The sequence below is a fragment of the Eubalaena glacialis genome, chromosome 15 (genome assembly GCF_028564815.1).
Source record: "Eubalaena glacialis isolate mEubGla1 chromosome 15, mEubGla1.1.hap2.+ XY, whole genome shotgun sequence".
NCBI classification, from domain to species: Eukaryota; Metazoa; Chordata; class Mammalia; order Artiodactyla; family Balaenidae; genus Eubalaena; species Eubalaena glacialis.
Window position 1 is genome coordinate 62,577,394 of NC_083730.1, and position 23,218 is coordinate 62,600,611.

The 23,218-nt window shown below is 48.2% G+C and overlaps 1 protein-coding gene across 4 annotated transcripts in view; it reads left to right on the forward strand.

The window, feature by feature from the left end:
- The first annotated feature begins 9,393 nt into the window (after positions 1 to 9,393).
- MTCL1 (microtubule crosslinking factor 1) overlaps positions 9,394 to 23,218 on the forward strand; it is a 125,181-nt gene continuing 111,356 nt past the window's right edge. For 3 of the 4 annotated variants that reach the window (XM_061168970.1, XM_061168972.1, XM_061168973.1), the window contains exons 1-3: positions 10,310 to 11,667; positions 21,012 to 21,236; positions 22,645 to 22,803. In XM_061168970.1, coding sequence (XP_061024953.1) covers positions 10,612 to 11,667; positions 21,012 to 21,236; positions 22,645 to 22,803 — 1,440 coding nt within the window. In that variant the 5' untranslated portion in view covers positions 10,310 to 10,611. Of the gene's footprint in view, positions 9,641 to 10,309; positions 11,668 to 21,011; positions 21,237 to 22,644; positions 22,804 to 23,218 lie in introns of those variants that run through there. The other variant, XM_061168971.1, reaches the window with a different exon arrangement.

The following is a 23,218-nucleotide window of genomic DNA, read 5'->3' on the forward strand; positions in this document are numbered from 1 at the left end:
AAAATAGAAATGGATAAACACCACTTCAGTGCACGGCGGAGAGGACTTGAGAACTCATGAAATCACTGACTGCTGTAGCCTAGATTATAAAATGGCATTATGTTGGTGCAAAAGATAAGATCCTTGCTTCACTGTGGAACAAAAGAAATTCATGGAGCTAAAAGACTTTCTCTTCATCTCCAAAGCAGGCTTTGATCTGGGCAAACAGTAAGCAGATTTAGCTGCTCAGAGATTTATAGCATTTAAATATATCGATAATGTTTTTTTCCATATTTATGCCATCTTTTTCAAAGAGAAACAAGACCCATTAAAGCACAAAAACTATGTTTCACATATTGATATATTTGTAAAACAGAGAATGGGTGCTATGTTAAGTTTCCTCCGGAGTCATAATTATCCTCACCAGGAGCTCACACACCGTGGCTGAGTACATTGGGTTTATTGCCCATGGCAGTGGAGGGATGGAAACTGTGGGGAGCCCTCTGCAGGACATGGATTTGGACTTGTGTTAGGTGATTTGGGGAGGGTCCAGTGGAGCAGGGCTTTGGGGTGGATTGGATGCTGTCAGGAAGCAGGGATAATTCTATGACTGGGTATCTTAATCTCACCTAGAAGGAGGGACCACTTGAGCAAGACTGACGCTGTAATTGGTAAGAAACAGCAGCTCATATAGCAGGGAGAAAGGGATATTTGGTCATTTCAGTGGTTTAGAAAATATTTGTGTTTTCTCTGTATTCAGACGTGACTACAGAGTGGTCTTGACCCATCGCAGTCCCAGAGTGACCTCGTCTGATGTTGAGGTTCTGTGACATTGTTTATATTTGATAGGAGAGTGCCAGGGCTTGGCTTTGAGAGCCAGGCCAGACCCTAGGAACGTGGAGGCCTAGGTGATACGGAGGCCAGCTCTGGTACCTGGGGCAGCTTTTCTCTTTCTCATTATATTTTCTATATGAGATGATGAGCCCTATAAAGGCAGATGCCATGTTTTTTTCATCCCTGCTATTCCCAATATCTATACATAGCCTAGCATTTTAGAAGAGGTTCAATAAATAATCTTTTTCTTTTTTTTTTTTTTTTAGGCTGCATTGGGTCTTCGTTGCTGCGCGCAGGCTTTCTCTAGTTGCAGCAAGCATGGGCTACTCTTCGTTGCAGTGCGTGGACTTCTCATTGTGGTGGCTTCTCCTGTTGCGGAGCACGGGCTCTAGGTGCGAGGGCTCAGTAGTTGTGGTGCACGGGCTTAGTTGCTCCACGGCACATGGGATCTTCCCGGACCAGGGATCGAACCCGTGTCCCCTGCATTGGCAGACGGATTCTTAACCACTGCACCACCAGGGAAGTCCCAATAAATAATCTTTGAATGAATGAGTGTGTACATGAGTGAGTGGATGAATAGGCTATGGAGATTCTTTAACAGGCTTCTCTCCCAAGTATATTTAAGAGATAAAGTGAAAAGGGTTCATGTTCTTAGTGTAGGTGGATGTAAACATGAGTCAGTCTGACCCAATCTGGAGACATTCTTCCCTTGAGGAATGGACATTAATCACAGGTGACCGTACAGCCTGAGCCGGCTGCCCTGGTCCACTTCAGGCCTGTTGTCTCGTGTAATTACTAACTGTGCCCCCTTTCATTCTCAAATGTTATACGGTCTGGATGATAAATTATACAATCACCCTAATTATGAAAGGGAGGTCTGCTTCAGAATTACAACCAGTGGATACCAGCCACGGGGTTTCCCAAATAGGAGCTGATGAACGAGAGGACTGCAGTGCTTTCTCTCTGCGCTCAAATTCCTAGATCCTGATATTTAAATATTTAAAGAGACAAATATGAAATGGACTTATCCTAAGGAATAATACTGAGAATCTCTTAAAAACATGATTAACTCTCAATAGTCTGCCCCAGTATGGTAAGTAGGAATATGTCTAACGTTTGTCATACTTATTCCAACCTATTAACCTTCTAAATTATACTATTCTTGTATGAAAATTAGTTCATATTCTTTGAGGATATTTTGTCTGAGAATGAACAGAGGTGACCTACAGTTGCCTATGAATAATCCCATGTTGATAATTAAAATAGCACTGAAAAGTTTACCTCAGTCCTCAGATATGTGAAGCCGGGACATACACTAAAGCTTCAGTTCAACTCTCTAACTTGGTAGATTAGGCCTCGAAGGCCCAGGAAGACTGAGCTCTTTTGTCCAAGGTATCTGAACAAACCACTGTGCCCAGGCATAGAACCCACATCATTCTATCTCCTCGTTCCTAAAATGAGCTTGACAGTAATTTTATGGGAATTAATAATTAAAATGTATTTTATGTGTGATTTTCTTCTGGGGGGGGGTGTGCCATGCTATGCGGCTTGGGGGAATCTTAGTTTCCCAACCAGGGACCGAACCTGGGCCCTCGGCAGTGAAAGTGTGGAGTCCTAACCACTGGACCACCAGGGAATTCCCTTGTGTGTGTTGTCTTAAACAGTATCCCATCTTCTGTATTAATCAGGAAATTTATGCCCTAAGTACTATCTGCTATGAAACCTACAAATGCCTGTTCTATTTCTGCTTTCCATGTGAACCTACTCTTATTTTGTATGGAAAGATGAGCATTGAAGTTGGGCAGGAGGAAGTCGTTATTGGCCTCATATCTCCATTTCTGTTCTGAAGGGTTGTAACTCTGTAAGTAAAGAAATAAATAATGGTGAATTACAATAAAACAAGAAATGCCATGCATTTCAGAACCTGCATGAGGAAATGAGCCATGTTCTAAATTAAAGCGGTGACAACATAACCTATTAATTTCCCTGAATTTTTTCAGAGTCCACATGCTGCCGATCAGGAAAGATAGAGTACTTTGCTGAGTTTTCCTTTTTATTTATTTTATTTTATTTATTTATTTTTTTTATAAATTTATTTATTTTATTTATTTATTTTTGGCTGAGTTGGGTCTTCGTTGCTGCTCGCGGGCTTTTTCTAGTTACGGCGAGTGGGGGCTACTCTTATTTGCGGTGCGCGGGCCTCTCACTGCGGTGGCTTCTCTTGTTGCAGAGCATGGGCTCTAGGCATGTGGGCCTCAGTAACTGTAGCACACAGGCTCAGTAGTTGTGGCTCACAGGCTCTAGAGCACAGACTCAGTAGTTGTGGCGCACGGGCTTAGTTGCTCCGCGGCATGTGGGATCTTCCCGGACCAGGGCTCGAACCCACATCCCCTGCATTGGTAGGCGGGCTCTCAACCACTGCGCCACCAGGGAAGCCCGAGTTTTCCTTTTTAAAATTTTATTATTATTATTATTTTGGCCACGCCGAGGTAGCATGCGGGATCTTAGTTCCCCAACCAGGGATCGAATCCACGTCCCCTGCATTGGGAGCGTGGAGTCTTAACCACTAGACCGCCAGGGAAGTCCTGAGTTTTACTTTTTTTAGCAATATGTTTTCCATGTGCATCAAGCTGAGAATACCACAATCGTTTTTTAAAAATAATTTTACAAATTTTAGCAGTTATGTTGTAAGAGGAAAGAAGTCTGAATTTTTAATTTCACGTTTAGCAAACATGCAAAAGCTTGCATAATGAAACACTGCTTCCTTTAATGAAAGGACACGTCTTAGAATCACCCACCTCCTCTTCCTCCCCCCCAGGGGACACTTCTAGATTCTGCAGTTTTCTTCCTGTGGGGGAAGGGGTGTCATCCCAACACCCACCACGAGGGGACACCCTCCACAATAGCTCAGCTCTTTCTGGGCAGGAGCCCCGGTTCCCAACAAGGACAGCACATCGCCCCGCCTTTTCTTACAAATGCCCTTTCCTTTCGTGAAATGAGAATCAGTTAGTGTGTGAACATCTCCCCAAAACAGGTATTTTTAAAAAATCAATACAATGCTCTGATAGTAATATAAAAGAGAAATAATAAGAAAGTTATTTATAACAAAATAATATGTATTTAATGTATAAAGCTTACAAATATACTAGAAAATATATACAATGAAGTACTCAGACCTTATACATAGAGACGATTGCAAAAATGCAGACAAATACAGGTGTTATACTGATGACTCTAATATTTTGAGTTGCACTGCCATCAATGACGAAATGATCAAAGATGAAAAACTCATTGCAGGGCTTCCCAGGTGACGCAGTGGTTGAGAATCCACCTGCCAATGGAGGGGACACGGGTTCGAGCCCTGGTCTGGGAAGATCCCACATGCCGCGGAGCAACTAAGCCCGTGCACCACAATTACTGAGCCTGCGCTTTAGAGCCCATGAGCCACAACTACTGGAGCCCACGTGCCACAACTACTGAAGCCCGCGCGCCTAGAGCCCATGCTCCGCAACAAGAGAAGCCACTGCAATGAGAAGCCCGCACACCGCAACTAGAGAAAGCCTGCGCAGCAATGAAGACCCAACACAGCCAAAAATAAATACATTAATTAAATTAAAAAAAAACACAACTCATTGCAAATCTCCAAATAAAATGAAGTCCAGTCTCGATTTCTATTGCAGCTGCATGCCTTAAAAAAATCCAGTATATAGTAAAACAAACTAAAAATACTGCCTTATATGTAAAAGTGTTGTGTTTAGGTGTGAAACAGTGCTATAGATTGAATGTTGTGTCCCCCCAAAATTCATGTTAAGTCCTAATGCCCAAGGTGACGGTATTAGGAGGTGGGGCCTTTGGGAAGTGATTAGCTCATGATGGTGGAGGCTGCATGGCTGGGATTAGTGTCCTTATAAAAGAGGTCCCAGAGAGATCCTTTGCCCCTTCTGCCAGGTGAGGACATGAGATGTTGGTCTGTAACCCAGAAGTGGGTGCTCTCCAGAATTTGACCTTGCTGGTGCCTTGAGCTCAGACTTCCAGCCTCCAGAACTGTGAGAAAAAAATGTCTGTTGTTTATAAACCACCCATTCTGTGGGATTCTGTTATAGCAGCCCGACTGGACTAAGATAAACAGCTACGTTCTAGGCTCAGATGATGGTAAGCAAATTTTTTTTTTTTTTTTTTTACCTTCATGAATGTTTCAGGAGGACATTTGGAAGTTGTGCAGCGTATGGGGCAATTCTCTGGGGTTATTGCAAACATCCAGCATCCCTGACTCCCCTCCTAAATTCAGCTAGTGCTCCCCAGCCCAGTTTTTGCAACGACAGAAAATACCATAACAAACTTCCCAAATGCTCCAAGTGGGAGCTCGCTCCTCATAAAGAACCACTGCTCACAAGCAAAGAGCCTCCTTGCCACCATCTAGCCCCTTCCTCTGGGTTCTTGGATCAGAGAGACACTTACCACTTAAGACTGGCTCTAGGACAGGCCTGGACTTTGTGACATTGTCTACAGCTGGGGCTTCACTGGCTAAACCTTTATCGTGGTCTCTGCATCTCTTATCTGCCAGAATCTCATACCAAAATTGGAAGGACTCTCAAACAGAACCAGGAAGAAATGCAAATGATAAGCATGTGATGCTTGGAGCTGTGTTTGAAACACTAACTCAGGGCTTCTCGGGTGTGGTCAGAGGGTCATCAGCATCAAAAGTACTTGTTAAAAGTTCAGATTGGGGCGCCACTCCACACCTTTGAAATCAGGGCTGCAGGGCGTGTGGCCATAGAACCTGCATTTGTAACAAGCTCCCCAGGTGCTTCTGGTGTTCTCAAGATTTATGAGCCTCTGAAGCCATCATCATGACCACCACCATGCCATATACAGGGGCCAGTCTGGCCATGTGAAGGGGTCTGTGGGCCCTTGTAGGATTGGCCTGCGTCAAGTCCCACGTGGCATCTTGGCAGTAACCCTGCAGGGGCAGCTGGGAGGCACCTGCACCCCACGAGGGCCACCTGACTTCCAGCTGTCCCTTTTCAACCCCACCTTTCCTGAAGCACCAAAAAATAGCCCACTCTGTTAAAAGTCTCTTCTTTCCACTCTTTTCAAAGAGAATGACTTCTTCTGACTTAGACCAGGAATGATTTCATATTCTAAAGTGCCTTTGTGTTAAAATAAGGGAAATAACTGGAAAATAGATAAGTACTCTGGACAAGGTTTTGAGGGTGCAGAAGTTCTGCAAAAAACTCTGTCTTCCAGAGGCAGTCATATTTTTTCCCTCTATGAGTCAAACAAGAAAAAACATTTGTTTTGCTTTATATAACTGTACAGACACAGACTAGATTTCTAACTCACTCCAAGTTCGCTTTGCTCACATTTTAAAGTATTGGAGATTATTCCACTGGTATTAAATCATAGTGATGATGATGATATTGATGATAATACTTTACCCAAGGCCACCCAGAGTGCAAGTGACTTAGGCAGGATTTGCCCCAGATCTGCCTGGTGGCAAAATCTCAGCTCTTGTTACTGTAGCACGCTGCTCTTTGACAAGGCTGTGGATGCAGTCATAGCAAATTACTCCTTTTTTTAGAAAAAAAAAAAAATTTATTTAATCCGAATTTTCTCTTTATTTTTCAGTGAATATTTGTAATATATTTTCTTTTCAGTTATACATATTCATATATATATTCATTCTTTTTCAGATTCTTTTCCCTTATAGGTTATTACAGAATACTGAGTATATCCCTGTGCTATACAGTAGGTCCTTGTTGGTTATCTATTTTATATGTAGTAGTGTCTGTATGTTAACCCCACGCTCCTAATTTATCTCCCCAAACTACTCTTTACACCAGTGCTGCATGCAGGCCCTAGACAGACACTGCAGTGCGGGGACTGGTTATGGGATGGGGGGATCAAGGGCCAAACAGGGGCAGTGACGTCACCCACAGATTTGCAGCCCCAGGAAGCCATGACCATCCTTGACTGAGAGGCTTGTGAGGAGATGAAGTTACCGGTGGGAGCAGGTCATCTGGGGAAAGCTGGAACCCCAACAGGCCAGTCCACAGAGGAGACCCAGCCGCTCAGAAGCCACTTGAGGCACAGAGAGAGGATAAGAAATCCCCTGATTTCTTCCTTGCTGTTACCTTCCAATCTCCTGACTGCACCTCCCAGAGGCCAAACCCAATCAGCAAACCCAGGAGCCCAGCAAGCCCACCTTTGTGGGTTGTTCCCTGGCTACACAGAGCTTAGGGCAGGGTCTGAGGGCAGACAGACCCGAACAGCCACACCCACACTGGATTTTGTTGTTGTTTTCCAGAACAAAGCACTTTAAGGCTCCTTTAAATAGCAAACCCCTAATGCCTTAAGACTAACTTGATTTAACAAGAACAAAACGTTATTTTAAAATCATCTGTGACTTTAAAAACATCTATGATGCAAGCAGGTATCTGGTACACCTGTAACGCACTGACTGCTGGGAACAAAGGAAGCATTCCTGGACACCTCCTTGCCAAGGTCCAATGGAAACAATCGCCAGGCTAATCGTTCAGAGGATGAAGTTTGTTTGACTTACTAGCTGAGGGAAAGGAAGCTGGCGACAAAGAGTATGGAACCTGGCTGATATTTTTGGAAGACTAGCTTACGGAAACATTTTTGAGCTGGTCTTTTGCATGATTAGATGCAGCGTGAGGAGCTGGCAAACTTGTGCTAAGAGTCCTGGACATAATTCTCGAGAAATGTGAGGGTGTCGGGGACGTCTGTGTCTCTGGAAGAAGGTCGAGGAGAAGGTCCCGGAGTTCCAGGCGGCTGTGCTCTGGGGACTGATGGCGGCCACTTTCTGATTAATCACTGGGCACCAGAGAGAGTTACAGCGCCCTCTAGGGAGAGCTGGATGGGCCTGGCGTGGGAGCAGGGCACCTGTCAGCCTTTCTGCACTGTTGTCACCACCTGTGTCCTTTTTCTCCAAATACCCCATGATAGATGGCTGTGGTCTTATTAGCTATTGCGTCAGTGATGACTTTATCCCGCACTTTTTGAAGGAGGTGGCTAAGTAGGGTGATTTAAGGTTAAGATCACAGACTTTGGAGTCTATGTTTTCCCTTTTTTTTTAAATTTACATTTTATTTATTTTTTATGTATATTTTTTTCACTGAAGTATAGTTGATTTACAATGTTGTGTTAGTTTCAGGTGTACAGCAGTGATTCAGTTATATATATATATATTCTTTTTCAGATTCTTCACCCTTATAGGTTCTATTTTTCCTTTCATCTTCAAAAGTCTGTCCCCTTTTCTCTATTCCTACTACCACTGCCCTCATCTGCGCTTTTGGCCGCAGCCACTAACTGCTCCCTGTCACCTGCCTCCCTCTCCTTGCTGCTGTGGCCACTGGGATCCTCCTAAGTAGAGAAGATCAGTCATGCTCAGCATCCTCCAAAGGCTCCCCCAGCCTCGAGGATAGTGTCCCACCTACAGCCTCTGCCCTGGCAGGTCCTGGGTACTCACCTACTAGACCAGCCCATCCTTCCTGGGTCAGGGTCCGTGCCGACCCCAGCAACTTGTAAGCACTGCCCGCCTTTGCCTCCCAGCAAAGCCAAGTCTAGACGGCAGGCTGGTCCTTATTCCTCTGAGTATTGCCCACCATCCTGTTACTGAGTCCAAGCTTGTACTGCTCGCTGCACAACCGGCCAATAAATCCAGAGGTGAGCTGTTGGGGCAAGGAGTAGTGACTTTATTCAGAAAGCCAGCAGGCCACAATGCAGGGGACACAGGTTCAAGCCCTGGGCCGGGAAGATCCCACATGCCTTGGAGCAACTAAGCCCGTGCGCCACAACTACTGAGCCTGCGCTCTAGAGCCCGCAAGCCACAACTATTGAAGCCTGTGCGCCTAGAGCCCGTGCTCCGCAACAAGAGAAGCCACCGCGATGAGAAGCCCGTGCACCGCAACGAAGAGTAGCCCCCGCTCGCCGCAACTAGAGAAAGCCCACGCACAGCGACGAAGACCCAACACAGCCCAAAAAATAAAAATAAAAAAATAAATAAATCTAAAAAAAAAAAAAAAAAAGCCAGCAGGCCAAGGAGATGGTGGCCTAATGTCCCAAAGAGCCATCTTCTCCAAGTTAGAATTCAGGATTCTTTCATACTAAAAGGGGACGGGGATAGAGTCCTGTTTCTGGCCAAACTCGGAGGGGAATGTGTTAATTTCTTCCTTCCTGCAGCCATTCACAGGTGGGCCTGGTCAGGAGGTTTCCTGTGAGCTTAACAAAGGTGTTTTAGCTTAAAGCTCATTTCCTGGGAGGTGGGGTTCCCAGAGACGGGCGGGTCATTATGTATAATTTAAGCTTATAGGCAACATCCCTTTAGTGATTAATTTGTAATAGGACACGAAGGTTCTTTTCTATTACAATCCAACACCTGGGACAAAAGCTGCACTCAGTGATATAGAACAGCACTTTACAGCTTACACAGTGTTTTCTCATCCTTGCTGATTCACGCCCCACAATCAGGTGGAGGTATTTTCTAATTATACAGAGGCGGGAACAGAGGCTTGAAAAGGTCAGTGAGCCACGTTAGAATCTCCAGTGGTCGAAGCGGCGCTCAAGCTCCGGGTTCTCCGAGGGGACGACATGTAGGACTGAACACTGCACAGACTCGGGTATGAGTCCCAGCCAGCGTGCACTGGCTGCGGCACTGACTTCACCTCCCGCACTCATGTCCTCATCCTTCAAGAAGACAGGAGTAATTCGTAGTCGGGTTTGTTATGAGGATGAAATGAAACAATGCCGCTGCCCGAGCTGCTGGAGTGTCTTAACAGGGCCTGGCTCGCAGCCGACACTAAATGTGAGTTCGCTTTCTGACGCCAAGCTTGGCGAGATGCTTCTCCTACTCCGACAGCGGCTTCTCCTCTGAGCTCCAGAGGCCACGGGGGTGCCAACTCTGGAGCCCCGTGCGCCTTTGGACCCGATAGGTAGCTGCGTCGGGTCCCAGCACTCCTTAAAGGAGGGTGGAGACTTCGGCCCTGAGGGAGAGGACGGCGGGGCGGAACTAAGGGGCCCTGGGAGGCTGGCCTGGATGCGGGGGCCTGTAGGGGGGCGTTGTTCCGCGGAGGGGACGCCGGCGCCCCGAGGGTGCACCCCGCAGAGGGGCCCAGCCACCCTCCCGGACCTCCAGCTTCCCGCCACACCGGGGGGCAGCGCCCGCCCCCCAATTCACCTCTGCCCCTTCCCCCTCCCTCCCCAGCTCCCGTACTGCCTCCCCGGCCTCGAAAAGCACGAGGGTCCCAGGGCGGAGAGGGCCGGGGGCCACAGCCGGCGCGCAGTCCGGGAGCGCAGCCCCGCCCCCATCGCGGCGCCGGCTGGCGGGAGGCGGGACATGCGCACCGGGCGGCGGGCCCGCGCTGGGAGGGGGGCGCGGGCCCGAGCGGGCGGTGCTGCGGGGAGCGGGCTGGGCGGGGAGCGGGGCGCGGGAGCGGGGAGCGCGCCGCCAGCGCCGCTGCCGCTGGACGAGGGCGGGTGTGCGAGCCCGGCGCGCCGCGCGCAGGGGATGCGAGCGGCAGGGAGCCGCCGCGCCGCCGCGCCCGGAGAACGCGAGCTCTGGTGACCTCAGCCGGAGGAGAGCCGGGAGACGGAGGCCGCGAGCCCCGCGGGGATCCTCGGGGCCGGGGTGCGGGGGACGGCGGCGGCGCGGGAGTGCGGGGCGCACACCGGGCGGGGCTGGCGGACAGTGATGAGCGGGCGCGCGGGGAGGCTGCACGCCGCCGCCGCCCGGAGCATCCGCCGCCTGAGCTGCTGCTCGCGGCCCGGGCCCCGGCCATGGAGACGCTGAATGGCCCCGCGGCCGGCGGCGCCCCGGATGCGAAGCCGCAGCCGCCCGGCCAGCACCACCGCCACCACCACCTCCACCCGCTGGCCGAGCGGAGGCGGCTGCACCGCGCGCCCTCGCCCGCCAGGCCATTTCTCAAGGACCTGCACGGCCGGCCCGCGGCCCCCGGCCCGGCCCCGGCCGCCCCTTCCTCGGGCCGAGCCCCGGCGCCCGCCGCTCCGCGCTCGCCCAGCCTCGCGGGCAAGGCGCCGCCCTCGCCGGGGCCCCCGGCCGCGCCCGGCCGCCTCTCCCGGCGCAGCGGCGGCGCCCCCGGCGCGAAGGACAAGCCGCCGCCGGGCGCCGGGGCCAGAGCAGCGGGCGGCGCCAAGGCCGCTCCGGGCCCCAGGAGGGCGGCGCGCGCGGCGCCCGCCGAGCCGCTGCCCCGGGTCGGGAAGCCGCCGCCCGGGGCCGAGCCGCCGCCCGCCGCTGCCAAGGGCCGCAAAGCCAAACGCGGCTCCGGGGTGGTCCCCGCCCGCGCCTCCGGGCCCCGGGTCCCCATCGTCCCGGTCCCCGCCGTGATCCTCGCCGTGACCTCCGCGGCCGGCTCCCCGGCTCCCGGCTCGCGCATCAGCCACACCGACAGCAGCTCCGACCTCTCTGATTGTCCCTCCGACCCCCTGTCCGACGAGCAGCGCCTGATCCCCGCCGCCAGCAGCGACGCCGAGTCCGGCACGGGCTCCAGCGACCGGGAACCCCTGCGGGGAGCCCCCACGACGAGCCCCGCGGCTCGGGGGGCGCCGCCGGGCAGCCCCGAGCCCCCCGTGCTCCTCGCCGCGCCCCCCGCCGCCTGCCTTGGGGGTCGGAGCAGCCCGAGCGGGGTCCCCGCGGGGTCCCCGGGGCCCGGCGTGGCGGAGGATGCCGGGGGGTGCGCTCCGCCGGAGCGAACGGTCCCCGGGAACCCCAAGGAGCACGGCCTGGGCGAGCAGCCCCGGCTGGTACCGGCGGCGGAGGAGGAGGAGCTGCTGCGGGAGATGGAGGAGCTGCGCTCGGAGAACGACTATCTCAAGGTGCGCAGCCCGCCCCGCCGCCGGTGGGCCGGAGGCGACCCCACGTCTGGGTGCGGGCTGGAACCCGCGAGCCCCGCCTTCCGCTTTCTCCTGCCATTCACTTTGCTGCCCCCCGCACACACCGGGCGCTGGGAACTGGAGCCAAAACTTCTGGAAGGAGCAGCAAGACCTGTGGGTCCGGGCTGCTTCTCAACCCACTTAGCTTGTTTCTAGAAGTCTTGCTGCTTTCCGCGGATGCCTCTGCCCCTGTTGATGCTGCGTTGATTATAGAGTGTCGGCTCTGATCACTTTTTGGATGTGTAGCCGACCCCCAGACCCCTAGCCTGTGGGAGCGGGTTTTCCCCAGCCGAAGGGCTCTGGGCTGGGCTCCGTGGGAGGAGAGTGGCGTTCGGAGGGTGTGGTGGCCCAGGCTGCAGACTCGCCTGCCGCTTCTCCCAGTTACAGAAAGCCGGGCGCCCTCCGTGTCTCCCCCGGGGCTCACAGAGCAGACAGAGGGCCTCGGCGTTTTCAGTGAGTGATAAACCTGCAGTTCAGGAGTCTCTTGAGTGCGGCCTGAGTGGAGGGACCACTGTGTGCTGCTGGCCAGTCCTTTGTAAGCGTCCACCAGCTGGGCTTTCCGTGTCAGGAGAGGCCACTTGATGCCCTGCTTACGCCGGGGCACTTTCGAGGGAATCGCAGCCTCTGCGTCCTATCTGAGCACTTGGCGGCGGGGCCCACTCTAAGGGGCTACTGGGTCCTGTGAGCTTTGGGGCACAAGTCTGACTCCATCTTTTCCAGGAGGAGGAGGGCTGGCGCTGCAGGAAAGAGGATTTAGGCAGTGTTGGGGGTGTGGGCAGGTCACCTGAAAGTAAGGAGGGCTGTCCTGAAAGCAATTGTTTTAATTTATTGTGATACGTAGGTTGGTAAATAGCTCCACCGGTGTAAATCTCCTGTTTCTGTTAAGACAGTTAAATATGTTTCCTCCGAAACCTCCTTTATTCAGTGGGTTTTGTGATTCGCCCTGTGTTCTCAGCAAATGCTGACGGTCCCTGATGGAGACCAAGTGTTGGCTGGTGGGACCAAGGATGTGAGCTTTTAAGTTGCTTGGTGGTGAAGTGTGCAGTTCAAACTGGGATCAGAGCAGTGAACTGCTGAGTATTCCTAAACCCCGGCTGCAGAAGCTGCTCTAACCCATTGAGCCCAGTGGTTATTTTATCCTGTTCAAAGAGGCAGAGGAGGAGAGTGGTGGGGAAAGAGAACAGATGGAGACTTGGAGTGAGACGTTTCAAATAGTACATTTGCTTTTTTTTTTTTTTTTAATTCATTTATTTATTTATTTTTGGCTGCGTTGGGTCTTCGTTGCTGCGCGGGGGCTTTCTCTAGTTGCGGCGAGCGGGGGCTACTCTTCGCTGTGGCGCTTGGGCTTCTTATTGCAGTGGCTTCTCTTGTTGAGCACGGGCTCTAGGCACATGGGCTCAGTAGTTGTGGCGTGCAGGCTCAGTAGTTGTGGCTCGGGGGCTCTAGAGCGCAGGCTCAGTAGTTGTGGTTCACCGGCTTAGTTGCTCCGCGGCATGTGGGATCTTCCCGGACCAGGGCACAAACCCGTGTCCCCTGCATTGACAGGCAGATTCTTAACCATTGTGCCACCAGGGAAGTCCCTGTCACCGACTCTTATGTAATAGACAACAGAGTGAAATTCACAGGTGTGGAAGAGAAAGAGCCACGGTATCGTGTGTGACTCTGTTGTGAAATCAGCACTTTCGTAAATCTGCCCTGGAAGTAAGCTCCCTGAGGACAAGGAAGATCATCTTATTGAATTTTGTAGCCTCAGCTCTTAGCCTAATCCCTGACCCACAGCGTTTCTGATTGAATGATGTTTATCCAAATCATGACAGCTAAGTAACAGAAAATTAAGGTTTTTAAAATTTTTTTTGAAGAAAAGATGTTTCTCATTACATCTTTGCTCTTAAGGTAGGCAGTCATTTCGGGGTTCATTCCTAGATGACTGGTTATTTGCTTTATTTTTTCATGTTAGATTCTCAGTGAAGGAAATAGGTGTCTGACCCTGCCACCTAATCTGATGTATTTGATATTTCAGTGAATCTCACGGCAACATAGGGTATCATTGTTATATTTATCATAACCCCAGTTTCACAGACGAGGATGCTGAGAGCTGAGAAAACTTAGTGACTTGCCCAAGGTCATCCAGCTAGTAAGCGATGCAGCTTGTATTTTCCCTGCCCCCAGACCTCTGTTCTTTCCCTGCTCCAGGCTGCAACCCTATTTCCATGAAGGCTCCTTTTCTGAGCACACGCTTGCCTTAGAGTTTTTTATTAGCTCAAAATGTTCCCAGTGTTTAGCTTTCCTAGGGGCCCTCTTTTTAGGTGAAAGGGCCACCAAGAACACCTCTCCACTAGCCTGTGGACAAATGGTCCCATAAACCCCACTGGCAATGTTTAATTTGTGGGAAATGTCAGTTGCCATTTCCTGTGGAGAAAGGTCATGGCCGACCATTTACGATGCCTGAATCCATCTCCCAGCCTTTCCTCTGGCAGCAGAAGAGAAGCGGAGATAGAGGAGGTCTGCGGAGGCTAGGAAGTCAGAAGAATGATCACAAACACATGTGTGAGTTACATGACTGGCTATTCAGAAGCTTAAATGACAGTAGTTCAATGTGGGAAAGAAAGACAACAACCCTGCTAGACTTTTCTAAAGGTCAGCGAGCCCGCCCACTTGTGCAAAATGGGGCTGGGAGCATCAGTGACCTCATGGGCAATGACTTTTGCTGTAGGCCTGCCTTTGCACGTGAGGTTTAGAGCGTGTGCATTATAAGCCCAAACGTCTCTTTTTGTTGCTCTTGTTCTCACTGGTACTTTTTTTGATGGTAGATAAAAGCGAGTCCTTGACCTACTGCTTTCTTAGGGAATGCTGCACAGAACTCTCGCGATTAGAAGGGAGACTCCACCCAGAAATTTTACTTTGGTATATTCTGGAGGATGGTGACCACAAGTATTACAAGCTTTCCTGAGTCAGTTCTGTCGCCATTACTGTATAAGACAGTTTCTGAGCTAGAATGACCTAAGAGTAATCCAAGCAGAAAACTAAGGCCTCAAAACTGTAGGAGGATGTGTTACTGATCAGGAAATTCGAGGGGAATTCTCTTGGTTTTTACCAGCCTGCTGTATTTTCTTAAAAATCAACTGTCAACAGAGAAGTGCCCCCTTCTGTTGTGTGGAGCTGTACGGGGCCATCCCTGACCCTGCTTCCCTACTGTCATCACAGGGCACCATGGTGACTAGATGAGAAGTGCATAATTACTCAATCCAGGTAGCTGGCTTTTTGTGTGAAAGCACAGTCGGAAAAGCACTCTTGGTCCTTGACCGCTGATGAACTCGCATGTATTCGGAAGGCTTCAGGAATTAAGGTGCGAGATTGAGTTCAGTTGTCGAAAGACATTTGCTTCTTTCTCAGACCAGACCCAGGCACATCTTAGTGATGACGGCGTCCACGAAACGCTGCTGGAGTGTTCCTTGCCCGCCGCCACTGCGTTTTTGCTCAATTGCTCCAAGACAATCAGACAAGCCCTAGAGTTCATTGTGAACATATTAATTATGTTCTCTGTTTTCACAGGCTTTTCAGGAGGGTTTAATCACTTTGAGTTTATTGGCCTATTTTGAAAATGCTTCTCGTGTTACTGGGGATGCTCGCACGACACCATTCCCCCTGCCCTCAAACAGTGTACCCCAAAGTGCCCGTGTCCTGCGGGGCCCGCAAGGTCAGTGGGGGAAGGGCTGCTGAGTTTGCTCTGCCTTTTCAGTTACTTCAGAAGAATTACTTCTGGTTAAAACAAAAGTCAGCGCTAGCTACAGAGCAGATACTGTTGGATTCTTGGAGAGGAGTGATTTCTTAGGGAGACCACTGGTGAGGCCATTTGGGTCGAGAGGTTGCAGTGCATCAGCGCCGATCCAGCCTCACCGCCCTGCGTCTCACTTGGAGTCTTTGGAGTTTCAAGGTCTGAAAGGATTTGGTTAAATCTGGCTGCTCCGGGTCCAGATGCTCAGCGCCGCCTGGAAAGGGAGGGTGTGGGGTGGACATTGAGGCAAGAATAAACAGTTCTGAGCGTAAAGCGCTTCAGCCCCTCCCTCCCTCCCCGGCCCCTGGCCCTCCTCCCTTCTTCTGGAAGGTTAAAGCAGACAGTATCCCTATTCTTTCCTGACCTTCTGCTTTCCACACCCACTCTTTATTCAGCCTGCGAAAAAGCGGCTGTAATCACCTTAGGTGGCAAGATCATGTAGACCAGGGAACACAGGGCCGTGTAAACAATGGGAGGGTCCCTGAGCCTTCTGAGTCTCAGCTGGGACTCTGCAGAGAACAGTTCCATTGTTCGGAGGGAAGCGAGGTGGATTCATTGTATATTACAACAGACGATAAGGTCTGTAACTCCCAGAAGAGGGAATTATTGCAACAGTAGCCAGCTGACTGCTCTCACTGTCTAAGATGGGTCTATTTAGAGAGGGGTGATTAAAATAGGACTAGTTATTGGTTTCAGGTTGTTTAAAGGCGATTAAGATCTGATAAGATTGTCGGTATGATCAAGAGTTTTCACCGCTTTTACCATGTGGATTTGGTTTTTATATTGGTGGATAAAACTATCTGCAAAGAGGTTTTCGTTGAAATTTTAATCTTGGTTTATTCTAGTGCACACATGGTACCTCATTATTTCTCGAATTTGATATGTGTCAAATAGACGTAAAATAACGCTTGATTTGTTATCTGCAGGCAAAGGGGAGTAGTTGGGGAACTTCCCACTACATCAAGGTTTCATTTTATATACAAAATTTGAAAAGTATATTTAGTTAAAACTAAATTAGCTTTTCAATGTGATAATGATCTAACATTTGAGTATCTGACAGACCTGATGTTAATTCAATATAAAACTTAAGGGCACTTTTTTTCTTAATATCTGTATTAAAAAACAACAGCAATTTTCCACTTTTACTTACTATGTGTAAATGTTGTCTGCCAGAAACATATTTTCTGCTTGACTTGGTTTTTTTTTTTTTAAAGCATTTAAATGGCAGACATCTTTAAGGTTCTTTAATGTTTTCTAAATTAGAGCATGCTGTCAGAAAATTAATGTAATCTTAGTTTGAAAATCACTCTCATCATGACCCGAATCTGAATAATCACAGTTTTGGTTTTTCAAATGTCTGCTGCTAGCTTACGTGGTTCATAATTCGCTTTTCTTAGAACTTCTTTTCATTGAACCTGAAAATTGCTTTTTTCAAGGCTCTATGAAAAGAGCTGAAACCCTGGCCTCGTCCCATCTCTGCTACAGGCTAGTGTTGGGAAGCATTTAAACTTTTAGAATTTCAATGTCCTCATTTTACAAAAGGGGGTATTGATACCTTTTCTGCATATTACAATGCTTTCGTGAGGACAAAGTGTGAAAATAAGTATACCTGCACATTGACAATGTCAAGGTCTAAACATTAGCTTGCTTTTATTATTTTACACCGACGGTAGACTTTTAAAAATATGATTTAAAGCTTATTGTTTCATTTGTCCTGGTTGTTGCAGATAATTTCTAGCACTTACCGGAAAGAGCATGTGTGTGGAACCAGACAGCCTGGGTTTGTAGCTGGGCTTCCGTTTATTAGCCGAGAGGATTTGGATGTGTTTACCAGCTTGGGTTTGGCCTCCTTGTCTGTCAAATGGGGGTCGTGTGTCCCTGGTAGGGTTATTATGAAGTAATAACCCAGGCTTAGTAATGAAGGTAAAGTGCTTAATAAAGGATGCCTTCTGTTCTACAAATTTAGATAAAATGAGTTACAAAAGCAATGATTCAAATACATGCAATTATGGTCTCTCCCTAATTTTCTTTTCAGTACAACTAATGTTAGTGATTACTTATGCCAAAAAATATTAGCTGTTTACATCTGGCCTACTCGGTGATCTGGAGGTGTGGGTTCGTCTAGCCCTGGAACAGACTTTTTCAGCCTGCAGCGGGGGTGTAGGCATCCGTAGGACATAGCCAGCATTTAACATTGGGCCGATGAGGGCCTCCCCCAACCCCATGCCACCCCCATTACGAAGTCTGAAAACCAGAGAACATTTTTTACCTGGAAGTCGTATCATATGTCTCACATTTTAAAACTCGTGTTTGAATAATAGATCATTTCAGGCATTAATGACTTGATAAGCTTTCTAGAAGGAAAAGCAATCATAAACAGTTCCTTCCATAAACAGAATGCCCAACACCACTGGATATTTGTATGTGTACATACATATAGTGATTATTGCCTGTATTGAACTATTTTTTATTAGTTACCCAGTGTAACAATTTTAACTGTATTCAGACGTGTGTAGAGGTGAGGCTTTTTCTCAAAGTCAGATCAGATTCACAGATGGGATCTGAGTGAAGCTTGACCTTGATTTTGAAGATTCGGGACTAACTCTCTACTCTTTATGGGAGGATGGCATGCACAGGCCTGTTTTGAAGCTTGCAGCCGGTGGTTGGTCTCCTCCAGCGTGGGTTGGGTCAAGGGCACAGCTTCCATGGCTCAGTGCAGGGATCGGGCATCAGGAACAACCTCTTTGCTGCAGGTTGAAAGGACCTTCCTGAAATAGGTGGGTTCTCCAGGCACCTGAAGAGCCCAGCCTGCCCATTCTCTTCATGGATGTTCCAGTGACCGGCCTCTGTGCTCGGCCCAGTAACTCCCAGTGCCAACAAATTTTCCTACCAGGAATAAGATTGATAGGAAGAGATCTCCACGAAGGAAAAAACAGCACTGAAACTTGCTTATACATGATAACATTTTCAACGTTAAGATTTACCTTTCTTAAGACACATTAGAACATCTTATATTTTTAATGAGGCTGTCATCACTGGTACAGAATTTCTGTAAGAACACTTAGCAGATGAGAACAAAAACATTTTATTCATTTGACTACTAGGGATGTTGGTAAAGCTTTCCTCTCTAACATCTGTTCTCCTTGGTGGTCCGTTGAAGCAGGCTCCACTTGGAGTCATGGCCAACTGAGTAGGTAATGCTCTTGGTCAGGTGGTGTGGACAGAGTGGGAGAACCTACAGACTGGGGCTTGGGGGAATGAGGTGCCACATCTGTGCCCTTTCCCATATAGGTGATGGCTGCACACAGGTGGGGTTAGCTGGACAATTGTTTTCACCCCGTTGGCGCCAGTCTGTATTTTTCCACAAAGCTTCCCAATTCGTTTGTTACACTTCTTGGACCTAATCTTACCCAGGGTAAGATACTCTTCAGGAGATTCCTTTCTAGTCAATTTCTTGTCTACCTGAGGCTCTGGTGTTGGGAAGCTCTTGTTCTTTATTGTAAGTAAATCCCTGGTTTTAAGACTAAATGCAGGATTAACAAGGGTGGTCAGACTCCAGGAACAAACTGAATAGGGTGAGAGCTGACAAGTTAGGTTGTCCACGTTTGGGAGAGTTTTTCCCTTGAGCCTCAGTATTAATTGAACAAAACAAATGGGAATGGGGAATTCCCTGGTGGTCCAGTGATTAGGACTCCTAATGTTCACTGCCGAGCGACCAGAGAACTAAGATCCCACAAGCTGCGTGGTGTGGCAAAAAAAAAAAAAAAAAAAAAAAAAGATGAACGAGTGTACCCTAATCTGGAGGCATTTATGCCATCAATTATCAAACTAATCAAGACAGTTCTAGAATGCTTTTCTTAATCTCCCGCCTTCCAAATTGCTCCTTGTTGAAGTCTTTATAATAGAATTTATATCTCATCACATGCTGCAGCTGTGTCTATGGGTTTGGGAAGAATTTTCTAGGACCAGACTGCAAGACTGGAACAAAGCCATGTGCGGGGATGTCTGGTTTGGGTCGTGTTTAGGATTTGGTCTTCCTAGGTGTTGACTGAGGTTCATGGGTAGTCATTCCACAAATATTTATTGAGGGCTTGCCGTGTGGCTCACACTGCCCTGGACACTGGGAGACACCAGGTGTCTGCCCTCCTGGCGCTTACCTTCCTGCGTGGGCGACAGATGATGAATAGGAAGAAACACAGATAACATTAGGCGGCGGTAGGAGGTGGCGGGGAGGGGCAGGGCCTGGTCTAGAGACTGGGGGGTGTGGGGGATGGCAAGGGGTGGCATTGTGTGCCTTCCAAGTTGTGTGACCGTGTGACTAAGCTCTGCAAAGAGCTGGGGAGGAAGGAGAGGCCATAACAGGTGAAAGGCCTCCAGCCGCCTGGACCCTGTGGAAGCAGCAGAGTGGCAGGGAAGGAGGGGGTAGCATGCAGGCACTGGGGAGGACCTGGAAGAACTTTCTCTGTGTGATGCGGAGCCCCCTGGAGGGTATGAGTAGGGGGAGGTGGTCTGAGTTACTTATGAAAAGGGTAAGTCTGGGTGGAGCCTGGGCTATAGAGGGGAAGCGGGCACCCAGGTGATGGGCTTACCTGTGTAAGTCTTACCGGTGGCTCCCTTGAGAGGGATGGAGGCGGGAGAGCGTCAGGTATTTGGACTTTGAGCTGACAGCACTGCATTGGCTGTGGCCTGGGATGCGGCGGGGAGGGAGCCAGGAATAACTCCTGGGTTTCTCCTGTACCCGCGTGTCTTCATGTTGACACCAGAGTGGAGTGGAGATGGGAAATGCAGGGCAGGCGAATGGGAAAAAAACAGCGCACAAGGTTTTATTTTTTTTAACATCTTTATTGGAGTATAATTGCTTTACAATGGTGTGCTAGTTTCTGCTTTATAACAAAGTGAATCAGCTATACATATATCCTCATATCCCCTCCCTCTTGCATCTCCCTCCCATCCTCCCTATCCCACCCCTCTGGGTGGTCACAAAGCACTGAGCTGATCTCCGGGTTTTATCTTTAGAATCATGAGTCAAGACAGAATTTTAGGGACATTTGCGGGTATGTTATAATTCCCAGACAATTCACAGTTATGACCCCACTAAAGTCTGTGTTCTTTGCAGGTAGTGTCTGTCTTACTGTCTAGATTGTGTCTTAGAGACTCGGGTTTAGGTCAGCGTTTGGTTTGAATCTAAAGGTTTAATTATCTGCAGAGATGACTTCGTTTATGGTGATGATTATGTAAGGAAAGATTGGGAGCAGGGTAAATGCTGAGAGCCTGCAATGAATAATCCATGCTCGTTTTTGGCTTCTGGATCCATAAGATCTGAACAGACATCTGGTGATAATTGTCTTGCGTGAGATTTTCCAGAGCCCCTGTGTCGTATCACACAGTTTTGGCCAGAAGCTGACAGGTAACTGTGCAGAAAGTTCACAGTATTGCAGAGCAGGGGTGGATGGACGACTCCATCCTTTCTGATGGACCTGGCTTCTCAATCTCCTCTGTCTGGCTTGTGTAGGATGAGTTGGATGAACTCCGTGCTGAAATGGAAGAGATGAGAGACAGTTACTTAGAGGAAGATGTTTACCAGCTGCAGGAGCTTCGGCGGGAACTGGACCGCGCCAATAAAAACTGCCGAATCCTGCAGTACCGCCTCAGGAAAGCTGAGCAGAAGAGCCTGAAGGTGGCAGAGACCGGGCAGGTGGATGGCGAGCTCATCCGAAGTCTGGAGCAGGACTTAAAGGTGAGTGAGCCGGGTGGATGGGACATGCCTTCCCCAAAGGAGCCGCTGGGAGTTTCTGTACAATTCCACAGATTTGCCTAGATTGTGTCTTAGAGATACAGGTTTCGGTACCATTTCTGTACAGTTGCAGACCTGAAACGCAACCCTCAGAAGCCACTTACACGATGCTCTGTTAGTGTTTCTCTCTTTCAACAGAATTCAGCTTAAACATTCTTCATTCACGTGATGGTTTATAAGGTGTGTGTAGCCATATGGCTTTGGACCAAGACTTAAATCCCTCATATGAACTGGAATCTTAACCCCCCCCAAAAAAGAAAAGAAATTATAGTAATAGATGTTCAATAAAAAAAGAATTAATACCTGCCCATTGATCTGACCGTTCTTTAGAAATTGTGCAGAAACTCCTTCTACAGATCTGGAATATTTTAAAGATTGATTATCAATTCAGTTATAGTCAAAGACCACTTTTAAAAGTTGATCATAGTCACTTAACTTTTTTTTTTTTTTTTGGTTATTTAAGTTTCTAGGATGCAGAAAAGCTGAAAGTACCATAACCCAAGTAAGACTTGTAGTGGTGATTTAACTGAAAGAGAAATAGGATCATAACTTATTGTCTAAAGTGTCTTTGAGAATCATTGGTGGAAGTGGGAATGAGGTGAAGAAATCCCAGACTTTATTCCATTTGTCCTCTCCACCATGGCTTCTCTCCTGCCCCAATTATCAAATCATTAATCTAGAGATGAATTATGTATAATGTCCTCCTTATTGGACGAGTCCTTAGGAAATCTCATTTAGCCTTTCATTATGATAACAGGAAAAGAATCTTTGTAACTCTATCAAATTTATAAACCACTAACAAAATGTCATTCAATGTGATATAAAGGTGATTTATATTTCTCTCACAAAAATCTCCTTCCTTATTTCCTTTTAGAAAGTAAAAATGTTTAACTGCCTTTAGCATTCAAATATTTCACCAGAGTAGACAATTTAAAACTTGACTACATGAAACATCTACTGCATACAGAATTACTTCATTTGTTTTTTTTAAGCAGGTAGGTTTTGTATTATTTGGGGGAACAGAAATGTTTATTTTTTTGATGATGATGGTGATGCTTTTTAACTTGTCATTTAAAGCATGTGCTCCTGGGATATTGATATTCTAGAAGGAGCAGGGCCTTGCAAAGTGGCCTTTAATCCAGACGAATGTCATATTTTCCCTTAATGTGGATTTCATGTTTCAAACTAATACCTTCCTCCTTTAAAACTAGGCTTGTTAATATTGCCAGGATCTTTGCTCTTTGGTGTAATATAATATTCCTTAATGACTCTGCCTCAGAAGTTGTTTGGAGGTACCCTTAGCACACAGAAAGCTTCCCTTCCTGATGATGGTCTCTGTGGGTTGATGCAGGTGGCCAAAGATGTGTCGGTCAGGTTGCACCATGAACTTGAAACTGTGGAGGAAAAGAGAGCTAAAGCTGAAGATGAGAATGAAACTCTCCGACAGCAGATGATTGAAGTGGAAATATCCAAACAGGCCCTCCAAAACGAGCTGGAGAGACTGAAGGAGGTAAATCAGACATGGACGGGCATTTGCCCCTTGGGTTGAATTGTGAGGGACTTGGGACTGCAAGTGTCCTATTCTTACCATGGTCTAAGGCAGGGGTCGGCCAGCAACGGTTTGAATGGCCTGGGAACTAAGAATGGTTTTTACATTTTTCATAGCATTGTTGGGGGAAAAAAAAAAACCACACAGAAAATACACCTAAAAAAGCAAAGATGATGGTGTGACAGAGGTTGTGTTGCTTGCAAAGCCTGAAATATTTGCTCTCTGGCCCTTTACGGAAAAAGCTTGTTGAACCCTGCTCTAAAGCTATTTTTTATAATTTCCATTCCAATGAGCTGGCCGTTAATTCCCTTTATGGGTCCAAGCGAGGTTTATTATTACTAGAATACAAAATAAGGTGGTAGCATTTTTCTCGAGA